Source organism: Artibeus jamaicensis, unplaced genomic scaffold (assembly GCF_021234435.1).
Source record: "Artibeus jamaicensis isolate MK-2021 breed Jamaican fruit bat unplaced genomic scaffold, CSHL_Jam_final contig_1015, whole genome shotgun sequence".
NCBI lineage: Eukaryota > Metazoa > Chordata > Mammalia > Chiroptera > Phyllostomidae > Artibeus > Artibeus jamaicensis.
Genome location: NW_026521194.1, coordinates 15170019 through 15196805, shown reverse-complemented (window position 1 = coordinate 15196805; position 26787 = coordinate 15170019). Strand labels below are relative to the sequence as shown.

Below are 26787 nucleotides of genomic sequence, written 5' to 3'. Positions count from 1 at the left end.
CCACATGACAGAAGTTCCAATGGAATTGGTAATGACAGAAATCAGTAGACCTTTTATGGGTTACTAATTAAATTCAGCCATCAACTAAAATTAACAGAGAAGGGCAGCAGAATAAATGTTTAACCACAATGACGAAGCCCTGTCTCAGGCCTCTCTTCCTAGCCATGGCAGGGAAGTCTCCAGACAGTCTTCTGGGAGAAGGCCGTCTCACTCCTCCCAGATCCCAAGCTTTGGGAGCAAGACTGAAGGGAACTCAAGCTAAAGAGCAGTTACTGAAGAACAAATAACACGTAAATAAAATGAAACAAAACAAAAAAGTATCTCTTTTATCTGCGAAACCAGAACTCAACCACATACACACACACACACACACACACACACACACTCACAGAAATAGTATAGCTTAATCTGAGGATATGACAAACACAAATAGAAAGGTTTTTTCTATTGAAATCATAGTCTGTATACATCCACCTACTGCCTGATGTGTCTTAATTAGCTTTTTTGATATTACCTATTACTTTCTTTCTTGTCATTTTATAAAATAAGTCCTCCCCTATGTCTTTGGGTAGAAAAATAGTAGTCTAGTTGAAAAGTTCATACAGTCTTTGAACTAACAAGCTGGCCCAGAAGGGGCTGATTTTACCTGAAAGGAAATGTAAGTCTCTTAGACTAAAACTGGGGATCCCAAATACTGAGCCATCTCGTTACAGTCTGTGCTTGCTACGGACCTGAAGGGATAGCCTCCTGGGCCATGGGCATGGTCGACTCCTCCTTACCCGACCCACATTTCTTAGAACCTGAACTAAAACCAGACAGACACTGAGCCTTGTCTGCTTCCCTAGTGCCGCTGTGACTGCACAGTTGAGTAGAAAAATATAAACACCCATTATTATGTCTCTTTTCTCCCATACTGAATATTGTGAATCAATTATTGTGAGTAAAACATGAAATGCACAGGAAATATTTCAGTGATGATTTAATTTGTGCTGGCAGAATTCAATGTTTACTTTTGATTTCATGACTATGCAAGATAAAAAAATAAATCTGCTTTGGATTAAGGTCTGTTTGAAGTAGTTCTAAAAGGATATACCAAAATCCAAATCCAAGTTTTGATTAAAAAAAAAAAGAAAAGAAATTATCTAGCTACTTCATGTTCACATTCCCAAGAAAAGAAAAAGTCTACTTACTGCTAAGTTTTTATAAAAGGTTATAAATTATATATATCCTGTGCTCGAAGCTTTATGAGCTGCCCAGTGGCTATAGAAAACTAGTAAATTATATCTATGGTGAAGCCTCTGTTCTTAATGTAACATTAATAAAATGTTTACTTTCCTCATTAAGGACTATAAGTGTATCAGATGTTCCAATTATGCTTGCCAAAATGATACATTTGAAAGTTAATTTGAGCACTAGTTTAATAATTTTCCCTTTGGGTATCTGTATTTAGATTAAAATTAGAAAAGTTTTTTAGCTTTCTCATCATCCTCCGATTCAGAACTAAATTGCATTTCTCTTAATATAGCAAAAAACTGTCGGGAAAATTTTATAAATTGAAAATATTGCTAAATAAAAGAAAAATACAGTTTTTAGAGTGATGAAGAGAATTGCCATGGGGAGATTCCTGAAGCAATTTCATGGACAGATAAATGGATAAAGAAAATGTAGCACCTACATACAATGGGGTACTCCTCAACCTTAAATCAGAAGGATTTAAATCAGAAGGAAACTCAGCAGTATGTGGCAATCTGGAAGGACCTTGGAGACATTCTGCTAAGGGAAATAAGCCAGTCACAGAAAGACAAATATTACATTGATTCCACCTACATGAGTTATCTAAAACAGTAAAACTCATAGAATCAAAGAGGGATGGTAGTTGCCAGAGGCAAAGGGGAGGGAGGAAGATGGAGTGTTACTAATCAATGGGCTTAAGATTTCAGTTAAGCCAGGTGAATAAACTCTAGAGATCCATACTACAACATTGTACCTCTGGTTTATAACACTGTGTAGTACAAGTGAAATTTGTGAAGAAGGGAGATCTTATGGTGAGTGTTCTTACCAAGATAAAATAAAATTAAAAAAAAGAAAAGAATTAACAGTCACTCCAATCAAAGGAAGAATGATAACCTACTTTTCCCCCTATTATAGTAACACTGAATTTAAATGGCAATAACATTCACAGCTTAGGAGGCTAAGTCACCAGACTTGGTTCATTGTGAGTTGCTAGCAACTAGAGGAAATAATCTGGAAACTATAAAAATTTAAAATAGGCATACTTTTTGAACTAGCAATACTACTTCTGAGACCCTTCTGTTGCAACCACAAACACATGTACTTAAGATAAATGTAAAATGGTGTCTCTTGTAGCATTGCCAGGGTAAAAAACTAGAAAGACCCTGAATGATTATGGATAATCGATAAAATAAAACATTATCCAACTATTTCAAAAATGGCATTAGTCCTTCTATGTAACAATTCAAATAAAGCCATGCATCAAGCTTTAGTATATGGGTCTCTTCCCTTTCTTTGAAAATGATAAAGTCCTAGGAGGGAGCCAAAAACATAATGCTGTTTCCATCTGCTTGAAGATACTCTGTAGTCAGTTGAAAAAATTTGCATCTTCTTTCCTTTAGTGTATAAAGCACAGTAATGTTCCACTTTTCACATCATCCAGAGGGGTGTAACAGAACAGCCACACTCACCTTGCAATTGGGTACTCCCACATGTACCCCCAACCTCCATGGAGCTGTACGCAGTCATAAGCTACACTGTTTTGTAATTCAGAAGCCCTAGGTGAACAAAACATAAAGAGGAAAAGGAATATTTGAAATACATTTGTATGAGGTGCTTCACAATCAGGAAACAAATGATTTGTCAAAGGCATACATTTATCAAACAATTAAAATCAGGTATATTGCCCTGGCTGGTGTGACTGAATTGGTTAGGCATTGTCCTGCAAACTGAGAGATCACTGGTTTGATTCCCTGTCAGGGCATATGCCTAGGTTGCAGGTTTGGTCCCAGTTTGGGGCATGTACAGAAAGTGACAGTCAATGTTTCTTATTTACAACGATGATTTCTCCCCCTCTCTTTTCCCCTCCCTTCCCTCTGAAAAGAATAAATAAAAAATAGGCATATTAGCCAAGCAGAGATGTAATTGTAATTGTGTATAAATCATGTATGAAATAAATCTCAGGACAATTTTCACATAATGAATACTTTTTTCATTAATTATACTTCTGGCTGGGTTTTTGTTAAGCCTGGAAACCAAGTGTGGAAGGCCCAGACTGTTAGGTTTTTGCTACTTTATCCCTGAAAAGGACACAGTGAAAATGTGAATTTGGTCTAGTTTATTTAGATTCTCTAGATGACCTAAGTTAACAGTATACAGCCATTATTTCCTTTTACTTTGGAATGCCTTTTTTTTCCTCCAAAGATGTCACTTCCTACCTGAAGGCTGCAAGTCTGAATTCAGTGAAAAAAAATTCTTAGGGTTTTCAGAAATAAACTGAAAGTAAAAGTGAAAACTTAAGGGGGCACACCACTATTAAAAGTAGTAAGACCATAGGACACTTATTAAAGATTGCTTGGAAATTAACATCCTTGAAGTACATCCTAGTATAATAATATGAAACACTTGAGAAATATGCTTTTTGATCTTATCACAAAAACTTCAACTATCATTAAAATGTATAAGCTAATTGGGAGGAATTTTATTTATCTTAACATAAAAAATAAGTCAGTTCAAGATTATTTTCAACTTACTTTTCAAAAGCAGAAAACAAAGAAAGGTTTTCTATTTAATGGAAATTTTCCTATTAAAAATAATTTTTAACTCAACCCCCAAAATAAAATAATAATATGCTGTAATAATTAACAGACCAGGCTCAAGGGCAACAACATTTGGAATTCTATAAATTTTTGTATTTGGCAAATATTAATATTTTAGTGAAATATTTACTGGGCTATATAACTCGTTGCTTTATCCTCTTCAATGTAAAGTACCAGTATGTCTATAAACCTGGGGTTTTCGAGAATAGCAAAGTCCATAAGTATCTAAATACGTTTTTTTCCAAAAATATCTTATTTGAAATCAGTTTTATACTTTTTAAACCCATCAAAGAACTTGCTACAAATGTAAATATAAACTATCACTCCTCCAAAAAATGTCGGCCCCCCCAAAGGTTCAAGTTTCTAGCAATTCTACATCAATTTCAACCTGGCTAATTTATTATTTTGGAATCATTATATAAAGTGCTATTCCACAGATTTTCCCATTCTCCTTCTGATTAAATGGAACATGAGTTAATGAATAATGACAGGAATTTTTGCTAGGTTATTTTTGGGCTAATGAGATGTGAGAATGTTTGCTTTTAGAACAGAGAACACTAAACCCACATCCAGAATCTGATTTAAACTGTTTGAGCATCTTAAAATACACAGTAGCCTTTGGGGGGGGTCCCATTTAAAAAAAATCAACTTACCTTTAATGCCATGGCTACTCATCTTTAATACAAATGTAAGTCTTTCTGAAGTTAATAGGACATAGTTTTCCTCTCACTTAATAGAGCAGGTGCCACTTCTGATTAGACAGTCAACGCTTCAGAAAGTTTTTTTCAAAAAACACCTTCAATAGGAAAATCCTGTCCTAGCTACTGACTTCACAAATAACAAAATGTTTTCTCAGAGAGAATTAAATTTAATTTTAATTATTCAATGAAAGAATAGGGACTACTTCAGGACTCTTAAGTTTTGCTGAAAGTGTTTGGTCTCATTATAAGTGTCACTCTGCAGATAATTTGAAATTAAACTTAATTGAACGAACTACTCAGTCATCCTACTTGAGTCTCTTACTGTTTTATTTTCAATGGCACACTAAACGTTAAATACCAACTTGAGTGATTTTTCGCACATTATAAATAGGCCTAATGGGGCCTTTCAGCATTGTTTTACAAAGTTGGTTGGCACCGCGAGTTTCATCGACACAGCTTTCTCCCTTTAAGACCCCCAAGGCCGAGTTTAAAGTTGGACGACTTCCCTAACAGTCTGTGCAAACACCGCATTTTAATCGCCGCGGCACACATACCAGTATTTCGCCATGGAAGCAGTGGTAGAGTCCAGCCGTTTCTCTGCGTGCAACTGGAGACAGCTGTCCAAAAAAGCCCTGGTTACGCAGATGTGTGTTTTTAATTCTGCTAGCTTATGCTGCACCGTCTGGGGTGTAGAGGAAATGAAAGATAAAAATGAACGTGGCAGAAAAGCATGTTTCGAGTCACCTCGCATATCAAAAATTATATAAGAAAAGATTCTTCGAGCAAACCAAAAGTGGAGTTCCTAGGTTTTTTTTTTCCTCTCCTGAAAGCAGGCCTATGCTAATGAAAGAGCTTAAATTTAAACCCACAGCATATCATTGCTAAGGAAACTTGTAATAAAAGAAAAGATGCACAAATAAATGCATAAATATGTTTTAGACGAAACAATGCAGACCATTTAGGGCCGGTCCTGAAAGACACCATGACTGATGAGAGAGCACCATCTTGTGGTGCAGCCCTTTAGGTGCAACCGTGGAAAAGTGACTTTCCTCCGCAATGGAAATCCATGAAGTTTTCTCTATTAATGAAATTAAGTAATCACACTTCTCAATTCTGCTGCTTTATCTTGGCATAAAGTAACAAAGTAACAAGCCTGAGCGACAGCATAAAAATATGTTATGTTTGTTATGTTGCACGGTATTTAATCTAGGTCTGTAGAGTGCAGAAGAGGAACAGAATCGAGATCTCAATGGATCAGAGTCCACACCCCCAACCTCTGCTGCCTCTCCCCATCCATCTTCTTATTCCTCTTAATGGCTTGTCTGGCAGTGTCTAACTTGAACCAAATGGTGAGCAATTATCAATGCTAATCTACCTACACACCTCCTCCTACTGGCTATAGACGACCAAGAGTACTCTTTCTATCCTGATCATCCTCAGTCGTTCTCCACTGCTCTTGCTTCCATCAAATTTTCCTGCATTCCTGACTCTTGGCTCTCACGACTTGAACTTTAAGGATACATGTGGTCTCCTTAGCACCAACTCTTGAACTGCCTTCAGAAACTGGATTTTATTTGAAGTGCTGGCTTTCTACTTTGGGTAATCTCCAAAAATATATCACATTAGTTGACCTGATAGATTCAAGGCCCAGTTATATAGTCAGCTGGCTCTACATTCCTCATGGAAATTTAGGTAGAAATAGTCTTGGTCATTGTGCTGTGGAATATTTGAGTGAGACCTTCACTGTAGCTAATACAAGGAATGGAAGTTAGTGACAAAGGTGACTCAGTGAAACTTAAACTAGAAATTAAATGCATGCCTCCTATACACTGGCAAGTCCAAAGCCATGACTTGGACTGAGTTCTCAAAGGAAGGTTTTGGGGACCAGATTCTCAGAGGATGCTGGCCTGTCTTTACTACTGGTTACATTAGTTCTCAAACCACAAAACTGAATCTTTTGGCATCATTGTGGTGGGGAAAGTTTGGGTACTTCCATTTCTGGAAAAGAGTAGAAAAGGAGTATAAGAAGACCCAGGAGCAGTCAAGACCAGGGTGTATCAGGTGGAGCAGGTGCTCTGATGGACAGATTCCTCATAAATGTTCCAACATCACTGCTGTGCTAATGAAAAACCCAACTGACAGCCTTTCCCTTGGCTTAGTATCCTGTTCTAGAAACAGGTGAGGTGCTGGCATCTAGTGATTCCAAAACTAAGCAGTGGGAAGGCTGATGCCATGCTTTTCCCACTGATACATCTTGGACTCTAAATTAGAATGTGCTGAGTTACATCAGAAGCTGCTTCTCTTCTTGGTCTTTCTCTCACTTTTTCTGTTTTCCATTCTATTCATTTAATTAGGCCAAATCTCTACCCAGTAATCAGCACAAAGTTTCCCACTCCCTCCCCACATATTCAGGTTTACTCATAGAAAATGTAAAGATGGAATAAGAAATGGAAAAAAAGTGGGGAAATATTCTTCTATACATGCACCACAGATGAATATACGTTCCAAAAAAGTCCCTGAAACTCAGTTCTGAGTCTACTTCTGGTTTAGCTCAAGGCCCCCTCATTTGGAAAAAAAGAGGGAAACTGACAAGTCTCAAGAAACTTTTGACCCAGCCTCACCCCTGTGGATGGCACATTTGTGAATTCTGTCTAGGGGAGAAGCACGATCTCTAAGTCCAACTCTCTCACATGAGAACTCTTCCAGTGGGAATGCTAGCATTCTGGAGGCTGAAGCTAAATTTCAGACCAGGAGGGGCCCATTTAGAATTCTTGTGTCAGCACATTTGGCGAGGTCCGGAGGTCTGAAGGAACTGATGTCTTTAAGAGCACATACTTTAACTCCTTGGGGATAAAGAGATGAACTAGTTACATGTTACTGGCATGGAGTTGGGCATGACTACGCAGACTTGATCTTTGCTCTTCACTGCAGACACTATGTCTTAACCTTCAGAAATGATTCTCTAATGAATGGCAGCTCCTAATTGTACCACACATTATTAGCAAGATGCTTTCATGAATGATCAACATGCTTATAGCAGTATATTTTAACATTCATTAACAGTCACCAGACCACACTGCAGCTAGCATTAAAAAAAATTTCACTTGTTCCCAAGTAGGCCAGATAACCAGAGGGAGTCTTTCTCGGAGTTCTGAAGGACAAAATACTCCGCAGAGACTTTTGCACAGTTTTCTCACAACAGTGCAACTGGAAGACCCCTCAGAAAGTAATCCAAAAAAAAAAAAAAGAAAGAAAGTAATCCAGCCTAGCATTCCACTTATACAATGCCATTTGTTTCACCCCCATATATTTCACCTGAAATATAAAATATCATCTTGGGTTCACGATCTAATTTTATAGTTAATTAATCTTAAACTCAAGGCCTTAAGAATTGGATATTCCTTTTTTTTTTTTTGAGGAATGTAAGAAGTGTTATTTTTTTCTTCTATTCCTTTTTCTAATACTTTGTGTCCTAATAATTAAAAGCACATACTACCCAGGAAATAACTAAAGTTTGCATTAGAGAAGAACACCAAATTTTCACTTCATTGAACATGGGTGAATGTGGGTGAAGGGAAGGAAAAAGAAAAATATCTATCTACCTTAAATTTCTGGGTAAGAAAACTAGCTTCTGAGTTAAGAGTGTAGGTTCTGGAATTAGAATATCGATATAACCTTGGGCAAGTTACTTAATCTCTCTATCTTTCAATCTCCTTTTCTGTAAAATAAGGATAAATATAATAGTTGTTACACAGAGTTGCTGTGAAAAAATGAGACAATCCATTTAGCAGTGTCTGGTACATAGGCACAATGTAAAATAATGATAAATGACAGTATTATCACTGTTTAATATCTGAATTTTACAGTTTTATTGTCTATTTAATAGAAAATTTGACCTAACATCAATTATAGAAAGTATAAATGAAAATGGAAGACTTATAACTACTTAAGTATGGTAGGTCTCCATCTTAAAAAGAAAGTAAATTTTTGTGAAACACATCTGGAGGGTTAGAGAGGACCACCATGTTTAAAATTCAAGGATAAAAAAGAGAAAGAAAACTTCATTGTTATAGGTTCATAAAATGATATTTAGCTAAGTATAACATGGCATTTAAAAGTCTTCTATTTCAACGCAATGACTAGAACTATAGTGCGCCCAGCTCTAGAATAGGGTGTGTAGACATGTGCTGGTCATTCTTCTATGAATACGTTAAATTCCTAGATTGAATATTAAAATATTATTCAAAGGTACTTATCTAGCTAAATCAGAAAGACTAGAAGAAATCTCTCAGAAATCTCAAAACATGCATGTACATGGAAACTGATACTACGCATGTCAATTAACATGCCGGTGGAAGCAGAATGCTACTGTCACCTAGTGAAATTTTAGTGAAGCTACCTAGTGAAACTACTTCTGAAGGAAGGCAACCAAAATTGGCACCTGCTTTGCAAGGGATTGAAACTATTCTCTTTTTGTTATCACATACACACAAATATTTCCCTCACATTTAATGTCTAGGAAACATCAAACCACATTTAACATGCTGAGCTACACAATCTGGGGAATATTACAGTCATCTTTGTTGTGATTTAATATGACTTCCATAAGCACAGGAATTGTATATTTCCAAGGGGGAAAAATACGTCTTTTTGGTTCATGTTGTACATTATTCAAAACAGGTCTAAATGCACGAGCATTTTAGTAAATATTTTTGATGTGAAAGTGCTGGCAGCTGGACTTCAGAAACAAGTAATACTAATTCCACTTCGGGTAAGGCTGGGAAAGTCACAGGGTGCTACCCAGTGGCATCCCTCTCTTTGTATTGCCTGAAGCCTCCCAGAGTCATACGTATAAAATTCCCTCTGACACACAAAATTTAGAAGGCAATCAATGCCTATTTGCTCTGTGAAACAAAAAGGAATAAATCATGTATGTGAGTAGACTACTGGCATCTTGACTGAGACAATTAGTTGTCATACAAAGCATCTCTGAATTACAGAACATTTAACAACACTGGTCTCTAGGGCTCTTCACCACCTTCCCTGACCTTTGTCAGTGCCTGGGGGAGGAGGTCAGTGATTGAGAATCACTGATATGTGTAGCTCAGCAATACATAAATGCAAAGGAATGTAAAGTATAATATCTAGGGAGGTCAAATCATATGGTTTTTTAAAAATGTTTTCCTGGCTATGTATGTGCCTCCTTTTATAGATTCAGAACAACTGTATGTAGATCTGTTATGTCAATTAGAAAGTTAGGATGTAAAGAAGTCTTTTCAGAATGGGAAAAGTTAACTTGATGAATGCATAGGTAGCAAATGGGTCCCAAAATGACATGGAGCTGGTCCAGACCAGGAGCAAGAAGTTGATAAAAAAAAAAAGCTCCCTTTATTGGAACAAAGTAGATGACGACATTACTTAAGAGGGTGGAGAAGCTAATTTAATGGATGCTTACTTTGCTGGACAATATTCTGAGCACTTATGTGTATTACATTATCTAACCCTCACAGGAGCTTCCTGAGGTGACATTATTTATACCTGACACATAAGAGAATATTTCTGAGAGGGATACTACAACTTCTGTAGACCACTGGTATGCAAGAAGCTGTGCTAGAAGTTAAACCACAACTGAGCTTAATTTCTACAATGCTGGTTCTAAAAAGCTACCAAAGTGTTTTATCTCCCCTTTCCCCTTCACAAAGTGTTCAGCCAAATCATTCTACTTCAAACTTTTCGAGTTGATTTTCAAATTCAGGTTTTGTTTTGTTTTTGTGTTTTGCTGTTGAAATGTTTCACCAATTTGATGGCCGCCTTGTTTATAAACTGCTCCTTCATTTAAGGTGACACTACATGGTCTAAAATTTGATTGGCATATTCAGTGATTATGGACATCGTATGCTGAGTTCTTCTGAAAACACCTTACGCTTGCCGGCCAAACCAAGGTTAATGAAACACCATCATCCACTTTCTCTGTGCCTGAACCTAGGCAGTTAAATCCTTTTCGGAAAACTGTTACACAAAAAAGTAGAAGGTACCCCTACACATTCATGATCCATAATTTCATCTGGGTCCTCCATACTGCTAGCAGGCTTACCATTTTTCTCTAGTTAGTTCAGCCTCTCACTCTGAAGAGGGGATTTCAACCCTCCAATTACCATTCACAGCCAACTCAGGAAAGAGCTGCTTCCCATAAGTATACTTTTGCTTTCTCATTTCCACTTTTCCTCTACTTGCTCTCTCTGGCACTGTCCCGACACCAGTCCACTGCTGACTCTTACAAAAACCCCTCTGCATCATCACGTCCAGTGGCCACTCTGACCTCCCTCTTATTTTCCCTCCAAGCAGCTTTAGCCCCACTTTCTCCTACTTAAAACTCTCTTTTCCTTTGGCTTCTGTGACACTCAACTGATTTGCTTTCTCTTTTTTAGGTGTTCATTCTCAGTTGCCTCTGTAGACTCTTCCTTTCCAATTCCACCTTTAAATTCTGTCTTTTTTTTCCCCCTCTCAGGATTCTGTCCTATGATCTCTTCTTGTCTTACTGTCTATACCCTCTTCCTTGGTGATCTCATCCAATTCTGTGGACTCCAATACCACCTCAATGAGATTTCCTCCATATTTATGTTTTGGAGTAAATCTAGATCAATTTCAGAAGGGTCATTGATGTTGTGTAATACTCAACCATGACAGCAAGCTTACCTGTATATGTGCAACTGTTTTTCCAAAAGCTTTCCTCTGTTTCACGTACTCCCTGGTTTCTTCAAACATAAATTCACTGGCTGAAACTGCTATTTCGGCAATCAAAAGCCTTTCCTATAACCCAAAAATTAAGTCTTGAGCATTATTTTAATTACGCACGTGGTTTTCACATGATTTCAATGATAATAAATCCCATAAATAATCCTTAGAAAACTCCAAGTAATTTGTTTCTTAACTGTTTATAAAAAAGGCTCCTACAGAGATTTCTAATATTTTGACATATCTGTAATAACCCCCTAAAGCAAATCCTTTATGTTTATAATTGATTGTCTTTACTATATATATGCAGCTATATGTGTGATTTATGAAATTCCCTCCTCTCTTGACTCATCTATGAGAAAAGAATTCTGAAGTCGTTGGTTTTGACTTACTGATCTTTGCACGTACCCTGCAATATCTGTGGAAAACAACATTTTAAAGTGCGTAGTTAAATTCTGCACATTAGTGTAAAAGTATTCACAGGTAGTTCAATTCCATCTTGCTGGTGATTTTGACACTCCGTTTCTTTTTTTAAAGATTTTATTTACTTGTTTTTAGAGAGAGGGGCATGGATGGAGAAAAACGGAGAGAACTCCCACAACATGCCCTCGAACGCCCACAACCTGGGACCTGTAGGTCCTGGCCCACAACCCAGGGATGCGCCCTGACCGTGAATTGAACTGGTGTCTGTTTGGTCTGTGGGACAATGCTCATATTCCATTTCTATGCCATTGTCCCTAGCCCTAGCTAGTGTTCCTAGTCCCCAACTTCATGTTTTAGCTCGTGCTACGGCAATTTCTAAGCAAGTGTGGCCTCTTATGCTGGCATGTCAGGCTTAATGATCACTTAGCAGCCACACCCCAAAAACACAGATGTGAGGGCTGACCCTATGTGGCTAAAACTACTTAGTTTGGACTTAACAGTTTTCCTCTTTGATTCCCAGGTACTATTATATTCTTAAACCTGCCAGATGTTTTGGCTGATATTTCCTTATAAAAACATAACAATTCTTGACTTGTGGTTCCGAAGCTAAAACTGTTACAAAAAGGAATCACAGAACTGAAATATCTATTTTCCCTACTTACAAGCATTGACTGAATATCCCCAAGTTCAGTTATGTACTTATCTAGGCTACAACTATTTTTTTACATTTAAATTATAGTCCAATGATTGGCTATATTACAAGTTTTATATGCATGGGTTTATATAGTTCTGTATTACTTTATTCAAGTCTATTATCTAACCAAAAGACAGAATCTTTAATACTTCTCACCTGTGGAAGCTCTTGCATGAGGTAATAGAAGCCCTTATTCTCTTCTCCCAGTAGGGCACTAGCCGGCAACCGTACGTCTTCAAAGAATAATTCTGCAGTATCCTGAGGAGACATACAATTAAGTACAGCATTACCTATTTAAATTTCACAAGAACCCAACGAGGAGAATATTTCCATTTAAGAACGCACTCCCACCCAAAAAAACACAACAACTGGGAGCCAAACTGGAGTGGTTAATGAACACAACCAGTAAGGGGTAAACCAGGAATTCAAATCCAGGTTCATCGGATTCTGGAACTTCTGCCTTACCCGCCACACTACACTGCTGTTCTAGCTCCAATACTGTCCAGATTTGTAGGCACTGAGAACTAAGCATTGCTAGTGAATATTAACTATTTTTTCGTTTTAGTAATTAAAAATTCACAAAGTAGTTACTGAATAATAGAAAAAGTACTTTTTTTATTTCATAATTTTCTTTAATCAAATTCAAAGAGGGCCAATTTCCATTTAATTTCTAAATCATTTCTAAAGCAGATATTTAAAACATCCCGATTCACTTGCACTGTCGACCATCAGAAAAAGATACAGTTGCACAAACAGTGGAATAAATATCCATGATCACTTCTGAAAAGCATTTTTTTTTAGGAATTTAGTATTGGAAGGTATGATTGTGCTTTCTGTCATTCTATTTATTATATAAGGCATAATTGAGTATATTCAATTATTTTTTTTGAAGATTTTATTTATTTATCTTTAGAAGGGAAGGGAAGGAGAGAGGGAGAGAAACATCAATGTTTGGTTGCCTTTTGTGTGTCCCCTGCTGGGAACTGGCCTGCAGGGTATCTGCCTGCAACCCAGGCATGTGCTCTGACTGGGAATCGAACCGCGATTGTCTGGTTCGCAGGCCCGTGCTCAATCCACTGAGCTACACCAGCCAGGGCTATTCAATTATTTATACACAAGAACTTATTCTTAAAAATTGAGTAAACTTAATTATTACCTGAATATGATTTATATTATGACTTACCTGGGCTTTTAGTCCCATTTTATGGAGCTTTCGTCCCTTGATAAATCCTTTCATTCCATTTTCTACCAGAAAAAGGCTAATGCCATGAGCAGGAGACCGAGCTTCACGATTTGTGACTGTGACCACGATCACAACGTCGCTTAGCCACCCATTAGTAATGAACACCTGGAAAACCCCAAGCACACTGTGATGCTCCACAGTAATCCAAGTCCATGTGCAAGTCAAGGCTGGGGGGAGGTACAGTCAAGAAGACTAAAGACAGTGCATGCTTTATAACTCTCTCTGTATTCCATCCAAGTAGCTGGACCACTAATTATTTTTACATAAGGTTATTAATATGTAAAAGGAAAATAACCCAAAGTTTCAAAGGATGAAGCTTATGCAGGCCTTACAGAAAATGAACGTCTTCTTTTTTAACACTCAGTCAACAACAAATATATTTACTGAGTATGTAGCAGACATGATTTTAGGTAAACCAAAGCCTCTGCTATCAGCGATGTGAGATTCTAAGGCATATATTTACTCTTAAACTTTCCAGTCTTATCAGTGGGTTGATGTGCTCTCAGAAGGCCTGAAGGGCTTTCAAATGCTATCAAAGATATCTTCCTCTCCGACGATCTTTGGAAATGCTTCGTGGTATTTATAGAGGAAGCATTTTCCCCAGTTGCTTACCAACATCAAATTTATTAACTATTGTTTGCTCCTTGTTTGGAGTGAGCCTTACCTTCTCCTTTTCTGGCTTGATGAAGATTGTTTGAAATCTAAACTAGTATCTTCTATATTAGTGAGGAGGCATGCAAATGGAACAGAGAAATGGAAGAGATCTTATATAACAGTTGCAAAATTCTAACTGTTGGCGAAACACAGCAACTCAACTCCTGTGTGAACTCAAGTAATCTCAGTCCCTGCGTGCGTCTCCCTAGGTATGGTGGAGCCACTACTCAGCAGCCTTCGAGTCACGGTTGCTATGGCAAGACTCTGGAGGAAAGGCTTTGGAAGCCCCTGCTCACACACCTTGCTGCCATTAAGAATCCAGTCACTTCCATCCTTTTTGGCATTTGTTCTTATTCCTTGCAAATCACTGGAATTGTAAAAAAAAAGGTTAAAAAATTCATTAATTAATAAAAATTGAATCAGGCCAGTGTTCTTAGGTAAGTGTAAATATGACATGATAATTTGAACTGTTTACACCATTGTAAAATTGACCTTTAATATTAGGAATTCTCACCGAAATGCACTAAAAATATCTAAGGTATTATATTCAAAATCGTTTATATAAATTAATATATGATTTAAGATTGCATAAACTAGTCAGATATTATAGAGCATAACAAGGCCCAACTAGCATTCGAGACCCTACATTGGACTCAGGTGAGTTTTCAAGGCCCATCTTATCCCTGAGACTGTTTTCCACACACTTGCCTGCCTCCGTTCGCCTTGGTTCCTTCCCCTTCCTCTGTTGATCAAAAGCTTGGCTATTTAAAGGGCTGTTTCAAATGTCACTTCCCCTAACAAGCTTCATCTCAAACTAGATTATTTTTTCTAAATATAAAATTAATATCTTTAATACTATAAACAAATATTCATAATTAAAATATAAAAATACAGACAATATTCTAGACAAAGGAGAAAATAATTTAGTAAATATTTTACATCCTGGAATGAACATTTAAAAAATACACTTTTTCAGTATTTCTCCATGGAAACAGATATACAAATACATGTATTTTGTACACATAAAAATGGAGCCATATGTGTGATTTTGACCTAATTATATCCAAAGGTTTTCTATAAATTTTAATAGCAGCATAGAATTTCATCCTATAGATTTATACTGATTTTTTTTTAAAACAACCTCCTATTGTTGAAGTAGCTTCCAGTTCAAAATATCCTATAATGACTAATGACCCCCAAGGATGGCAGGTCCTCATCCCTGGAAACTGCAAGTGCCACCTTATATAGAAAAAGGGTCTTGCAGTTGTGTTAACTTGAGACAGGGAGATTATTTTGGATTGTCTAATGGGCCCTAAATGCTATCACAAATGTTCTTACGAAAGAGAGGCAGGTGAGAGTACAAAGACAGAAGAGGAGGGGAGGTGTGACAACAGACGCAGACACTGGAGTGATGAGATCACAGGGCAATGGATGTCGTCAGCCACCAGGAGATGCAAGAGGCAAGAAGTGGGTTATCTTTACATACGAATCACACCATCTCTGCGTTTTATACAGGTTATTATGGTAGCCAAATCAACGTGGAAGCCTATGAAATGTTAAGGTATTATACAAATATGCGTCATTATACAAAATGGGGTCCCTTATGTCTGTGGAAGGGAAAAGACCCAGTGAAGCCTTGGATCTTTGCCAGCAAACTCAACATTTTTTCTGTGAAGGCCAAATCAAAGCAAGAAGACAGCGTGGCCAAGCCATCTCTGAAAGCAGGTGAAATGAACCATGTCTCATCTTCTTTATTCTTCCCCTCTCATATGTGTTTTCTTTAAAAAAAAAATATATATATATATTATTTGTGTTTAGAGAAAGAGAAAAGGAAGGAGAAAGAGAGGGAGAGAAACACTGATGTGTGAGAAACATCACAACAGTTGGTTGCCTCTTGCAAGCCCCTGACTTGGGGACCTGGCCTGAAATCCAGGCATGTGCGCTGACCAGGAATGAAACCGCCAACTCCTCGGCTTGCAGGCCAGCACTCAATCTACTGAGCCACACCAGCCAGGGCCACATGCCTTGTCTTTATTTCTCACTGTAATCCCTCTAAACCCCAATCATCTTCACATGTAGCTTTTCTCCATTTTTGCATTCTCTTAGCCACATAGCCCCTTTTCTTGATTCTAAATATTGAACTCCTTGGCTATCTTTCCATTACTCTCACCAAACTTCCCCCCAAATCTGCCTCTTTTCTCTTCATTCTTATTCTCTTTCCTTCACGATTGTATAACTGCAGATAAGGACAGAAAATTTAAGTGAACAAAAATCAAGCAAGCCTTTGTTTGCATGAGTTAAGTTAGGGATACATCAAGATCTTCCATTATCCTGTTGCCTCTAGCTCAGAACAACCATGCAGTCGGTTGGAACTGAAACAGTATGATGCATTAAAATACTGGGCTGTCAGCCAGTTATCTTAGACAATTATCTTAAAAGCAAAAAAAAAAAAAGATTAAATTCCTACCTTTTTTAGGTAACAGTTTTAGGCAAAAGAAGTAAGCAAAAACCCTTTTATTTTGGCAAAATTAAGTATCAATATTGGCCTGAAATGATAGGTTTCTACCTGGGAGGTATAAACATAATGGAAACATATTGCCAAGTGGCACTATGAAATATTAGAACATTTAAAAATAAATGGCAGTATTGAAAGAGAAAATCTAAAACATTAGGGCCTGATGTTTGCAGAAACAAGCCTTAGATTTTTAATCCTGCTTTGCCACATCTTTCACTTCTTCCTCTCCATTGCCTGTTTCCCATGGGTCTATACGTTGCTGTTTTCTTAGACACAAATCATTTCCCTTACCACTCTGGCTTGTCAAACTCCTGTTCCCTCTCTACTTCCTTTCACCAGCCAACTCCGAAGAAGACTAGTCTGGATCCTTTGCCTGTTTTCTCACTACCCACATCACTCCTTCCCAAGTTACTTCCTCTCTGCTGAAGTCACAATCAACACATTCCCCACAGACTGCCACGACATTTTCTCAACTCTCAACTTTTTTGTGGCCTTGACATTACTAACTTCTCACTCCAATCCTGTTGCCTTTTCAGACTCATTCCCACTTGTGCTCATGACAGAGATGTATAGATTTCCTTCAAACTCAACTCTTCTGTCTCTGCTGCCACATTTGGGGAGGCTGCAAGTTCAAGGGAAATATGATACCCAAGCTTTCCACCCTTTCACTTTACCCCTCGGAATCCAGTTCCACCCTGTGACATAGCCAGTCATTCTGGAATAACCAGTGATTTCTCATTCATCAGATCTCAGTGCAAATATAATCATTTTTCATAGGCTTTCTCTAGCACTCCTATCTCAATTCGTTTTTCCCTTCCCTACCAAACACATAGGCACCATTAATCTCTATGTGACATAGTCTCTTGTTTCTTCATAGAACTCATCACAATTTACACTTGTGACTATATCTGCTTATTTGTTTCTTCTCATTCTCCTTAATAAGCTCATAGGCTGCATCTGCTTTGTTCACCACTGTATACACGGCACATAGAAGGGTCTTACCAAGTAACTGTCAAATGACTGAAAAAAACTTCTTCATTTTTATGATTGGCTTTTAAAACCTGCGGCCATTCCCGCATGTCTCCAGAGTTTCAAGTCCGTATTTTAATAGCAGGCCAAACATTCCCTTGTGCATGTCACACTGCATCTAAATTTCATCCTGCCCAAAATGCAACACACATCCTATCATTTTATTTGCATTACCTTATGTAAATAATATCTCAAATACAGCAAGTATTACAACCTGCTTTATTGCTGTTTGTATATAAGGCCTTATTTTCCCATTGGAGTTTGAAGTTCTCTGAAGGTGTAAATGATGCTGTGTTCATATTTGTATTCCTCCTAGCATATTGCTCAGAGTTTTGTATAAAGCAAGTACTGAGACAAATATTTGCTGGCGGAGCTTTGCCTCCTAGTCTTCAAAACCAATTGCATGTTCATTTACCTTCCAGCCCCGGGCTCCGTCATTGCTATGGCGCCAATACATTTCCCTGCAGTCATCTGGGGGATGAAGTGCTCAATCTGTTCTTTTGAGCCATAGTTTGCAATGTAGGGCATGACAATGTCTGAGTGAAGACTAAAACCTGGGCCCGTGCAATTTGAATAGGCTCTTAGGGAAAAAAAAGAAGAGAAATTAAAGCACAAAATAGTCAGCTTGTTCTGTTTTTAGTTTCTCCAATTTTCAATGAAAAAAAACCCAACAATACAATATTAAAGGTCTTCGTGTTATAACAGCATGTATTTCCCCAAACCTACAAAGTTCCTGAAGGTTTTCTCTCTTAGTTTTTACTGCCCTTTTATTTTCTGGTTCTAACATAATAACAGTACTCTAATAAAGTTTGATGAACACTTAACAGTAAATTAACAGATAAAACATTTAAAAATGTTAATGAACTACAACTGTATCACCCTAACATAGCAACTAATTTCATTTTATCAAATTACCTTTACCATAACAATCTATTCTAATATAGCTGTAGTTGTGGCATGAATTTTGTACTTAGCTGTCTTCTTTTTAAATTATATGAGAAAATCCTATTTTTTTACCTAGTTGTCATAATAATAATCTGAAATACCTACACAAAATTACAAATTGCTTGTGTACTATAATTTGCCTTTTCATTCTCCCACTGCCAGACATTTAGACTACCTCCAAATTTGGGGTTTATGATCTAACATAATAATTATTTCTCTACATAGCTCCTATTTTTCTATCAAATTATTTCCTTAAGATAAATTCCCCGAAGCAGTATCCTAGATCAAAGAGCAGGAATATTTTCATTTTTATAAGCATCTATACTTTTAATCCCTGAAACATTTATTGTTCTACTGCATCATGCCACCAAGTGTTCAGGAGTATGTCATTTTCACTGCAACCTTGTCAGCACTGGGTGTTATAAATTTTTGTTTTCACTAACTTTTGTAGATAATCAAAGTGATATATCTCAGTTAATTTTATTTGTATTTGATTGATAGTAAGGATGGACTTTTTCATCTAAAAAACCTACTTGCATTTCTTTTTTTGCTGAATTGTTGTTTTAACTCTTTTGCCCATTTATCAACTAAAATCTTTATTTGTTCTTATATTTGAAACTTTTATTACATTTAATGAAAATATTTCCACTCTTCTATTATTTTTTGCATAACTTTTTAAAATAGAGAAAAATAACAAAATGAGTCAAGTAGAAATGAAGCTACCTGTTTAGACAACTTAAAAGGGGGTTTCGCTACCTTCCTACATTTAAAAAATGTGCAAGACTACATGGGTGATGTAAACCTTTACATTTTATACAGAATTCTCAGTGTCATAAAAAGATTAGAAAGCATTATTTACAATACTCTCAGAAAGGTGAGCAGTGTGCTTACAAACAAGCCTGGACTTCCAATACCCCGTACTTACTGCTCTTCCCAAACAAGAGCTGCGGAGTACAAGTCCCCACCGATGCCACCGTGTTGCTCTGCGATATTGACACCGAGCAGCCCTTGCTTCCCAGCTTTTTCCCACAGCTCCCTGCTCACTTCTCCAGCTTTCTCCCATCTGCAGATGACAACATTTTAAAGTCAGAAAAGCTTTTTTATATTATTTTTAAAATTTACAACTAAAATTCATGAATAATGTTGTGTGGAAGTACACTTGATTAGTAATTCAAGGTAAGTGCTGTTGACATCTTCCACGCCCTTCTATTTGCCTCTGACTCCTCCTATTTGCATCTGACTATTTTTTAAAAATATATTTTATTGATTATGCCATTACAGTTCTATTTCCCCCCTTCATTCCCCTCCACCCTGCACACCCTTCCCCCACCATTCCCCCTTTTAGTTTATGACCACGTGTTTCAAGTTCTTTAGTCAGTCTCATCTGACTATTTTATTATTTCTCCTTGTATTTGCCACAAGGCAAATGCTCTTTCTCACTTATTTTTGCCACATTTGCCCCCTGTTCTCCCTGTATATTATTTCCTGGACCTCTGAATTGCATCCCCTGACATTTGGGGGTTTGGCATCTCTCAGCTGATAATCTTAGGCAGCAAGCTTAGGTGTATCCATCCTATAGTCAGGGCATTTGCCCAACCTGTCCTGTAAAGACAACTGCCGTCTGAGTACTTCCTTACCCTGCTAAACTTACGGGATAAGCACGTACAAAGAAACTGACCAGAGCCGTCAGCATCGTTCTAGTCTAAGTAGGAACTACGAAGGCAGAAGCGCCTCGCCGTGTGGCTCTGTCACAGGAACTTCTGAAAGGACTTAGGTTTGGGTAGGATGGTGTGACTGCTGCTTTTCTTTAAAAATGACATGACGAGGACAGATATGGCCGGCTGGATTCAAGAACCTGAGAATCTTTTTTGAAGTGGTAGGTAGTGGGATACTGGCACTTGAAGGTAGTAATTAAAGGTAGATACAGATACTTCAAGAAATTTTAAAGGAAAGAGTTTGATTATTATGTGCTGTTTTGGTGTGTTTTGTATACTACTAAAATAGCTTTGAAAATTGTGTTATTATTGACTCCAATTTGTCAACGTTCATCATTTTTACTTCAAGTTCTCACCAACAATTTTTCTGGAATGAAATTTAAGAGAGTAAATAAATGAACAAAAAATTCCCTTAGAGTGAAGTATACTACATTTCCTTTGTCTTTAAGAACCTCATTACTTTTCACCAAAGACTAGTATACATAGCATCAGAGTTTAGCTAGTTTTACCAAGTCTTACCAAAAAGTATTAATAAAAACTTAATGAAAGCTATTTCTAAATAATTTTTGAAAACCATTTCAATTGTAGGAAAGTCCCGGCATTGAATAAATTTTTTGGAAACATGAAAAAATCCTGTTTTAAAAAAGTGACAATTTTTGGTTAATAAAGTTGGTGATCATTACTAATTAATTAATCTCATCCAGTAATAAAAAATACTTTGAGGTGGCCAGTTCCCTACCAAGATTCGCATCATGCTGGCCTTTTGAGCTTATATGTATTTTAATTCACTCAGGAAGCAGAAAAAGAAATACTAGGGAACTGACTAATATTCTCTTGCCACTTAACCAGTTTGCAAAAGTATTATTCTTAGATCAATTTACAAATTTTAAAATTTTTATAAAGATAAAAAGAAATATATTTATTTATTTTTACAGAGGGGAACAGAGGGAGAAAAAGAGGGAGCAAAACATCAGTGTGTGGTTGCTTCTTGAGTGCCCCCTACTGAGGATATGGCCCAAAACCCAGGCATGTGCCCGGACTGTGAATTGAACCAGTAACTCTTTGGTTCGCAGGCTGACGCTCAATCTACTGAGCCATGCCAGCTAGGGCAATTTTTTAAATGGAGATATAATGGACATATAATATTGTATTAGTTTCAGGTGTACAACATAACAATTCATTATTTGTATGTATTGCAAAATGACCACCACAGTAAGTTTAGTTAACATATGCCCCCCCCCATACACAGTTACACATTTTTTTCTTGTAAGGAGAACTTTTAAGATCAACTTTCAAATATGCAATACAGTAGTGTTACTGTAGGTAGCAGCTAGGAATGAGTACCTGGAGGGGAAATAAAGCAGGGCCCCAACCATTACAATCTAATAACGAACCGAAAACAGGAGGCTGGAAACAAAAGGGGGACACGTTTGGCTCACTAACCTAGCTAGCAGTTCGGAGCCTGGTCTGATAAGATGGCCAGGCATTCTGAACATCACCAGCAAAACTGTGATAGTGCAGGAGGAGGCGAGCCCTTCAAAGCCTGTGTTTTCCTCTCCACTAGCTGGAAACAAAAGCCTTTGTGACAGTGCATTAGTTCAAAGGCCTGAGGAGGGGGAGGGGGAACCCAGAGGCCGACTAAAGTACACAATATCTGAACTCCAAATAGTTGATGCACGTGGAATAGCTGGGTGCCTCCTTGTAGCCAGGTGCTCAAGTGTGCAGAACATACTTATTAACAAACTTCCTAAGCTTTATTTCCTCCTCGTGCAGGGCATTCTGACTACCTTAGTGCTTGCCTCTGTTTCAGAAATAAACTCGCTATCTCATTTCCCCTGTACGTGTTTGTCTCTCACATGAATTTGTCTCTTGCCAGCAAAGCAAGAACCAAGAAACAAGCTGGGGCGGGAGAGCCCTGCCTTGGGTCTATGCCTGTAACAGTAATGTTAAGTACAGTTATCATCCTGTACATCACATCCCCATGACTTATTTATTTTACAAATGGAATTTTTTACTTTTTGACCCTTTTCATATTTTTGATTATATATTTTAAATTTCTTTTTTTAATATGTTGTATTGATTATGCTATTATAGTTGTCCCATTCCCTCCCGCTTTATTCCCTTCTGCCCTGAGCACCTCCTCCAACCTGCATTCACCACCCCCTGCTTAGTTCGTGTCCATGGGTTGTACGTATAAGTTCTTTGGCTTCTACATTTTCCATACTGTTCTTAACCTCTCCCTGTTGATTTTGTACCTACCTATTATGCTTCTTATTCCCTGTAGCTTTCCCCCCATTCTTGCCCCTCCCACTTCCCACTGATAACCCTCCATGTGATCTCCATTTCTGTGATTCTATTCCTGTTCTAATTGTTTGCTTAGTTTGTTTTTGTTTTTATTTCTGTTTTTTTTTTTTTTAGGTTTGGTTGTTGATACTTGTGAGTTTGATGTCATTGCACTGTTCATATTTTTGATCTTTTTCTTAGATAAGTTGCTCAGCAGCAGGACACACTGCAGGGTCCCCAGGGTGTGTCAGGGTCCGAGTGATGGGCCTCAGCTTGAGTTGGCCCTGACAGAGCCAGTGAGGGGTGAACAGGGGCAGTCCCGAGAACTGTGCCCATGAGACGGCCCATGTGCCCTGGGCTGCGTGTGGCACAAGGGGGCTCCCAAAGGGAAAAGATGGTGGTGGCCATGGCCTTGCACCCTTGAGGGTTTCCTGCTCCTCTCCCTTTCTCACAAGGGCCCCCACCACTGGCCTCGGCGCCAGGTCTGGGGCTTCCAGGGGATCCATTGTGACTGTGCTTAGGGGGACGGAGGTGCTGCCCCTCCATCTATATATTTTAAATTTCATTTATAAAGCTTTTGAACTAGCTTAGAAATCTTGTAATCTTATAGGATTATACTGAGGAAAGTAAAACAAAAAAGTTAATAGAGCACTGAACATGCTATTTTTTTTCTATAGAACATTCCACAGCGTTCTAGGAAATGGTCCTTATTGTATTCTTAGGGTATATCATCTTAAAGAGAAATGTGCCACTTACTCTGCATGATATGGAATCACTTCTTCTTGAAAAAACTTCCTTACGCTTTCCCGGAAAATGTCATGCTCAGAAGAGAAGATTCTTCTAATTCCTATATCTGTTAATTTTTTAGCAGAAGGTGTTTCAAGGCGTTCTTCCCCTCCAGAATGAGAACATCTTAAAAATATATACACATACATTAAGAAAATTAAGTGAATTGTTTCTCTTCATACCAAAATGAATGCCACTGGACAACATGGAAAAATCTTGATTTTTTTCTTCAGAGACACTTTAGAGGCAAGTAGAAAGAATGTGAAATTTGACAAACCTGTTCTAATTTGAGCATCACCACTTTTGATAGGATCTTCCTTACCTGGATGAGATTAAGAAGTAATTACCCTTTTTTAAATGATCTTTTCATTTCCAAATCCATTAAAACAGGAAATCATGCCTAGAACTAACTCTAAGTGTGAGTTGAGGTAAAATAGTGTGACTGTGATTGAAAATAACTAGTCTAGTGATCAAAATTGTATGGTCTCTAAGAAATCAAAGTGTAACATTAACCTCATGCTTTTAACCAGATTTATATGTTCCGTCTGGCCCAGTTCTGGTTACTGTTGAAACAACCAGTTCCTGGAATGAGGAGCACATGTTAATAATGAACCACGGACGATGCAACATAATATTAGAATGAGAAGAATGAGCCCAGGTGGGAAATGCATGACTGTTTCAGACCCCTCTTCTCACTTCCAATTCCTTTTCTTAAGAGAATCTGCATGTCTGCACTCTCCCCTAGGAATTCCCATCAATTCCCTATAAGGATCGCTGGTTCGGCCAGAGATGGGAAGATGGTTTTTGAGGCCTGAGCCTGCCATCTTCTCGGGTTGCCAACCACTGAAATAAAACTGCTTCTCACCAGCAGTTGAGTTTGGCTTTTGTGGAGGCAGGCAGTCCGGCCTGTGGGTCGTTTTTCCTGGTTTCAGTGTTGTCAGCGATGTAGATTTGAATTATGTAAAATTCAGATATTACAGTAAAATCACACTTTTAAGTCTTCATGTCATGTAAAATGTTTACAATTATGCAAACCCCTCCAAATTAATATTTGATCCAGGATGATACAATTTCACATAGTGAGTGTATAAGATGTAGACTATGTTGATGCTATTGTTGCATTATAGAGCCAATTTGGGTATAAGTCTAAATCAAAGTGCCCCCAAGCCAGGAAGAGAGTCCTCACCAGGAAATGAAATTGGTCAGCACTTTGATCTTGGACTGTTCAGCCTATAGATTTATGAGAAATAAACTGCTGTTATTCAAGCCACCCAGTCTATGGTATTTTTTATGGCCCTCCGAGCTGACTAATACACTTAATACACACTTTGTGTCATTTTGTTTTACATTTACCTTTTATACATTTGTTTTAATTGAGTTTTAATTTGTTAATACAATCTGAGATGCCTTTTATTTTATTTTATTTTTTTAAGAAATTAAAAAAAATTATTTATTTTTCTTTAGAAGGGAAGGGAAGGAGAGAGGGAGAGAAACATCAGTGTATGGTTGCCAATTGTGGGTCCCCTGCTGGGAACCGGCCCCTGCTAGGAACTGGCCTGCAACCCAGGCATGTGCCCTGACTGGGAATCGAACCGCGATCTTTTGGTTTGCAGGCCCCTGAGACGCCTTTTACATGGTAACCTTTAGTTATGAACACTTAATACTACAATTTTTACACTCAATCTGCCTTTTGTCTTTATAAAAACATGTTCTGGTTGCTACTTGTCATCAAAATCACTTTGAATGCCTTATTCATTCACTTAATCAATGAATACTTTCTGAATGCCTATTATGTATCAGACACTGTTCAGGGGAGACGAAATAATAGTAATAGAAATGATCAATAACTTAAAAAACAAATCATGTAATCTATTAGAAGGTAATACGCCCTGTAGAAGAGGACAGGGACCAGACTGGGGGTGTCTGGAACCAGGCAGGGAAAGGTCACCATATGAAAGTGCAGTCAGGGTTGCTGGAATTAGGAAAATTAGGAAAATGAGGTTTGAGCAAACCGAGACACTAGAGTGAGTCAAGGAGATTGCAGGCATAAATGAATGTTAGAGTAAGAATGAAATTAGGGCAGAGACTGTGAGGCAAGATGCGATCCGTTGTTCTCTACAAAGAGCAAGGAAGCCAAGTGTGGATGGAATGAGGAGAGCGGGAAGAACAGTGGGTGAGGGCAGGTGGAATGGGACCCGGACATGCAGGGTCCGTGCAGAGCACCGTCCTGTTGCCCCACACAGTCTAAAAATACTTTCCCGTCATCAAAGTGACTGGTTCCAATTTCTTGCTAGTAGAACTAAAACTGTACTGAATGCCTTTGTCCATACCGGTTTTCCATACTTGGGAATTTTTTCCCCAGAAGGAAAAATGTGCTGAGGCTAAGAAACTTGTACTTTAAGACACTGAATCATTTGCCAAAATAATTAGTAAATAAAAGAGCAGAATTTACATTGAAGTCTGCCTGGACCTTAACATTTTTATTTCTCATGTTATGTTAAGAAAACCTTTGGAATATTTCTAAGCAAAATATACCAGCGCACGGGAAAGAGAAAGAAGTGTCAGAAAGAATAAAGACTTCCAATTCAGTCAAAAGTGTTCTAGAGAGAATATGCAGAGGGCATAAAATCAAAACATTTGGCGGCAAGTTTGTTGGAACACCCATTTCTTACTTTAAGTCCAAGGAACCGGTACTGAATAAATGGGCCCCTTTTCTTCCTGTGAAGACCAGGAAATCTGTATTGAATAAACTGGGCATTGTTTTCCTAAGGCTAGGCCCTAATTCTTCTTCTTCTTTTATCAAACCCCATTTATATTATAAAGGTGAGAGAGATTCCCCTTCTGGCAACATTTGGGAGCTTCTTATACATACACAATCTCAGACCACACCCCAGACCTATGAATCAGATCTTGTATTTCCCTAAAGTGATTCATACATGCATGCATTCCAGTTTAAGAAGCTTATTGTAATAACAGCATGATCCCTGACCTAACCAGAGGGTCTCTGAGGTCCTCCTTTTCCCAACATTCTCTGTATGAGAAATTTCCTTGCTATACTTCAACCAAAATAACTATTCACAATAGACCTAATGCAGAAGCAGATGAGAATTGAGCTGTCTTCTATCTAGCCGGACATCAAGGGATCTGCAAAAGCCTTAGGCAATGTGACTCTTCTCATTTTGAGGGGGAGGGTAATTTTTCATAAAAATGTTATGTTAACATGTAATGGGTTTA

At 37.9% G+C, this 26787-nt stretch overlaps 1 protein-coding gene across 1 annotated transcript in view; it reads right to left on the bottom strand.

The window, feature by feature from the left end:
* The window catches only part of ACADL (acyl-CoA dehydrogenase long chain), a 34404-nt gene that overhangs the window by 4868 nt on the left and 2749 nt on the right, over positions 1-26787 (bottom strand). Inside the window, exons 2-10 of the mRNA XM_037166007.2 lie at positions 23524-23679; positions 19695-19832; positions 18240-18404; positions 14581-14647; positions 13567-13731; positions 12540-12641; positions 11228-11341; positions 5086-5213; positions 2703-2789 (exon numbers count right to left, since the gene is read on the bottom strand). Of these exons, the coding sequence (XP_037021902.2) occupies positions 2703-2789; positions 5086-5213; positions 11228-11341; positions 12540-12641; positions 13567-13731; positions 14581-14647; positions 18240-18404; positions 19695-19832; positions 23524-23679 (1122 nt within the window). The remainder of the gene's footprint in view (positions 1-2702; positions 2790-5085; positions 5214-11227; positions 11342-12539; positions 12642-13566; positions 13732-14580; positions 14648-18239; positions 18405-19694; positions 19833-23523; positions 23680-26787) is intronic.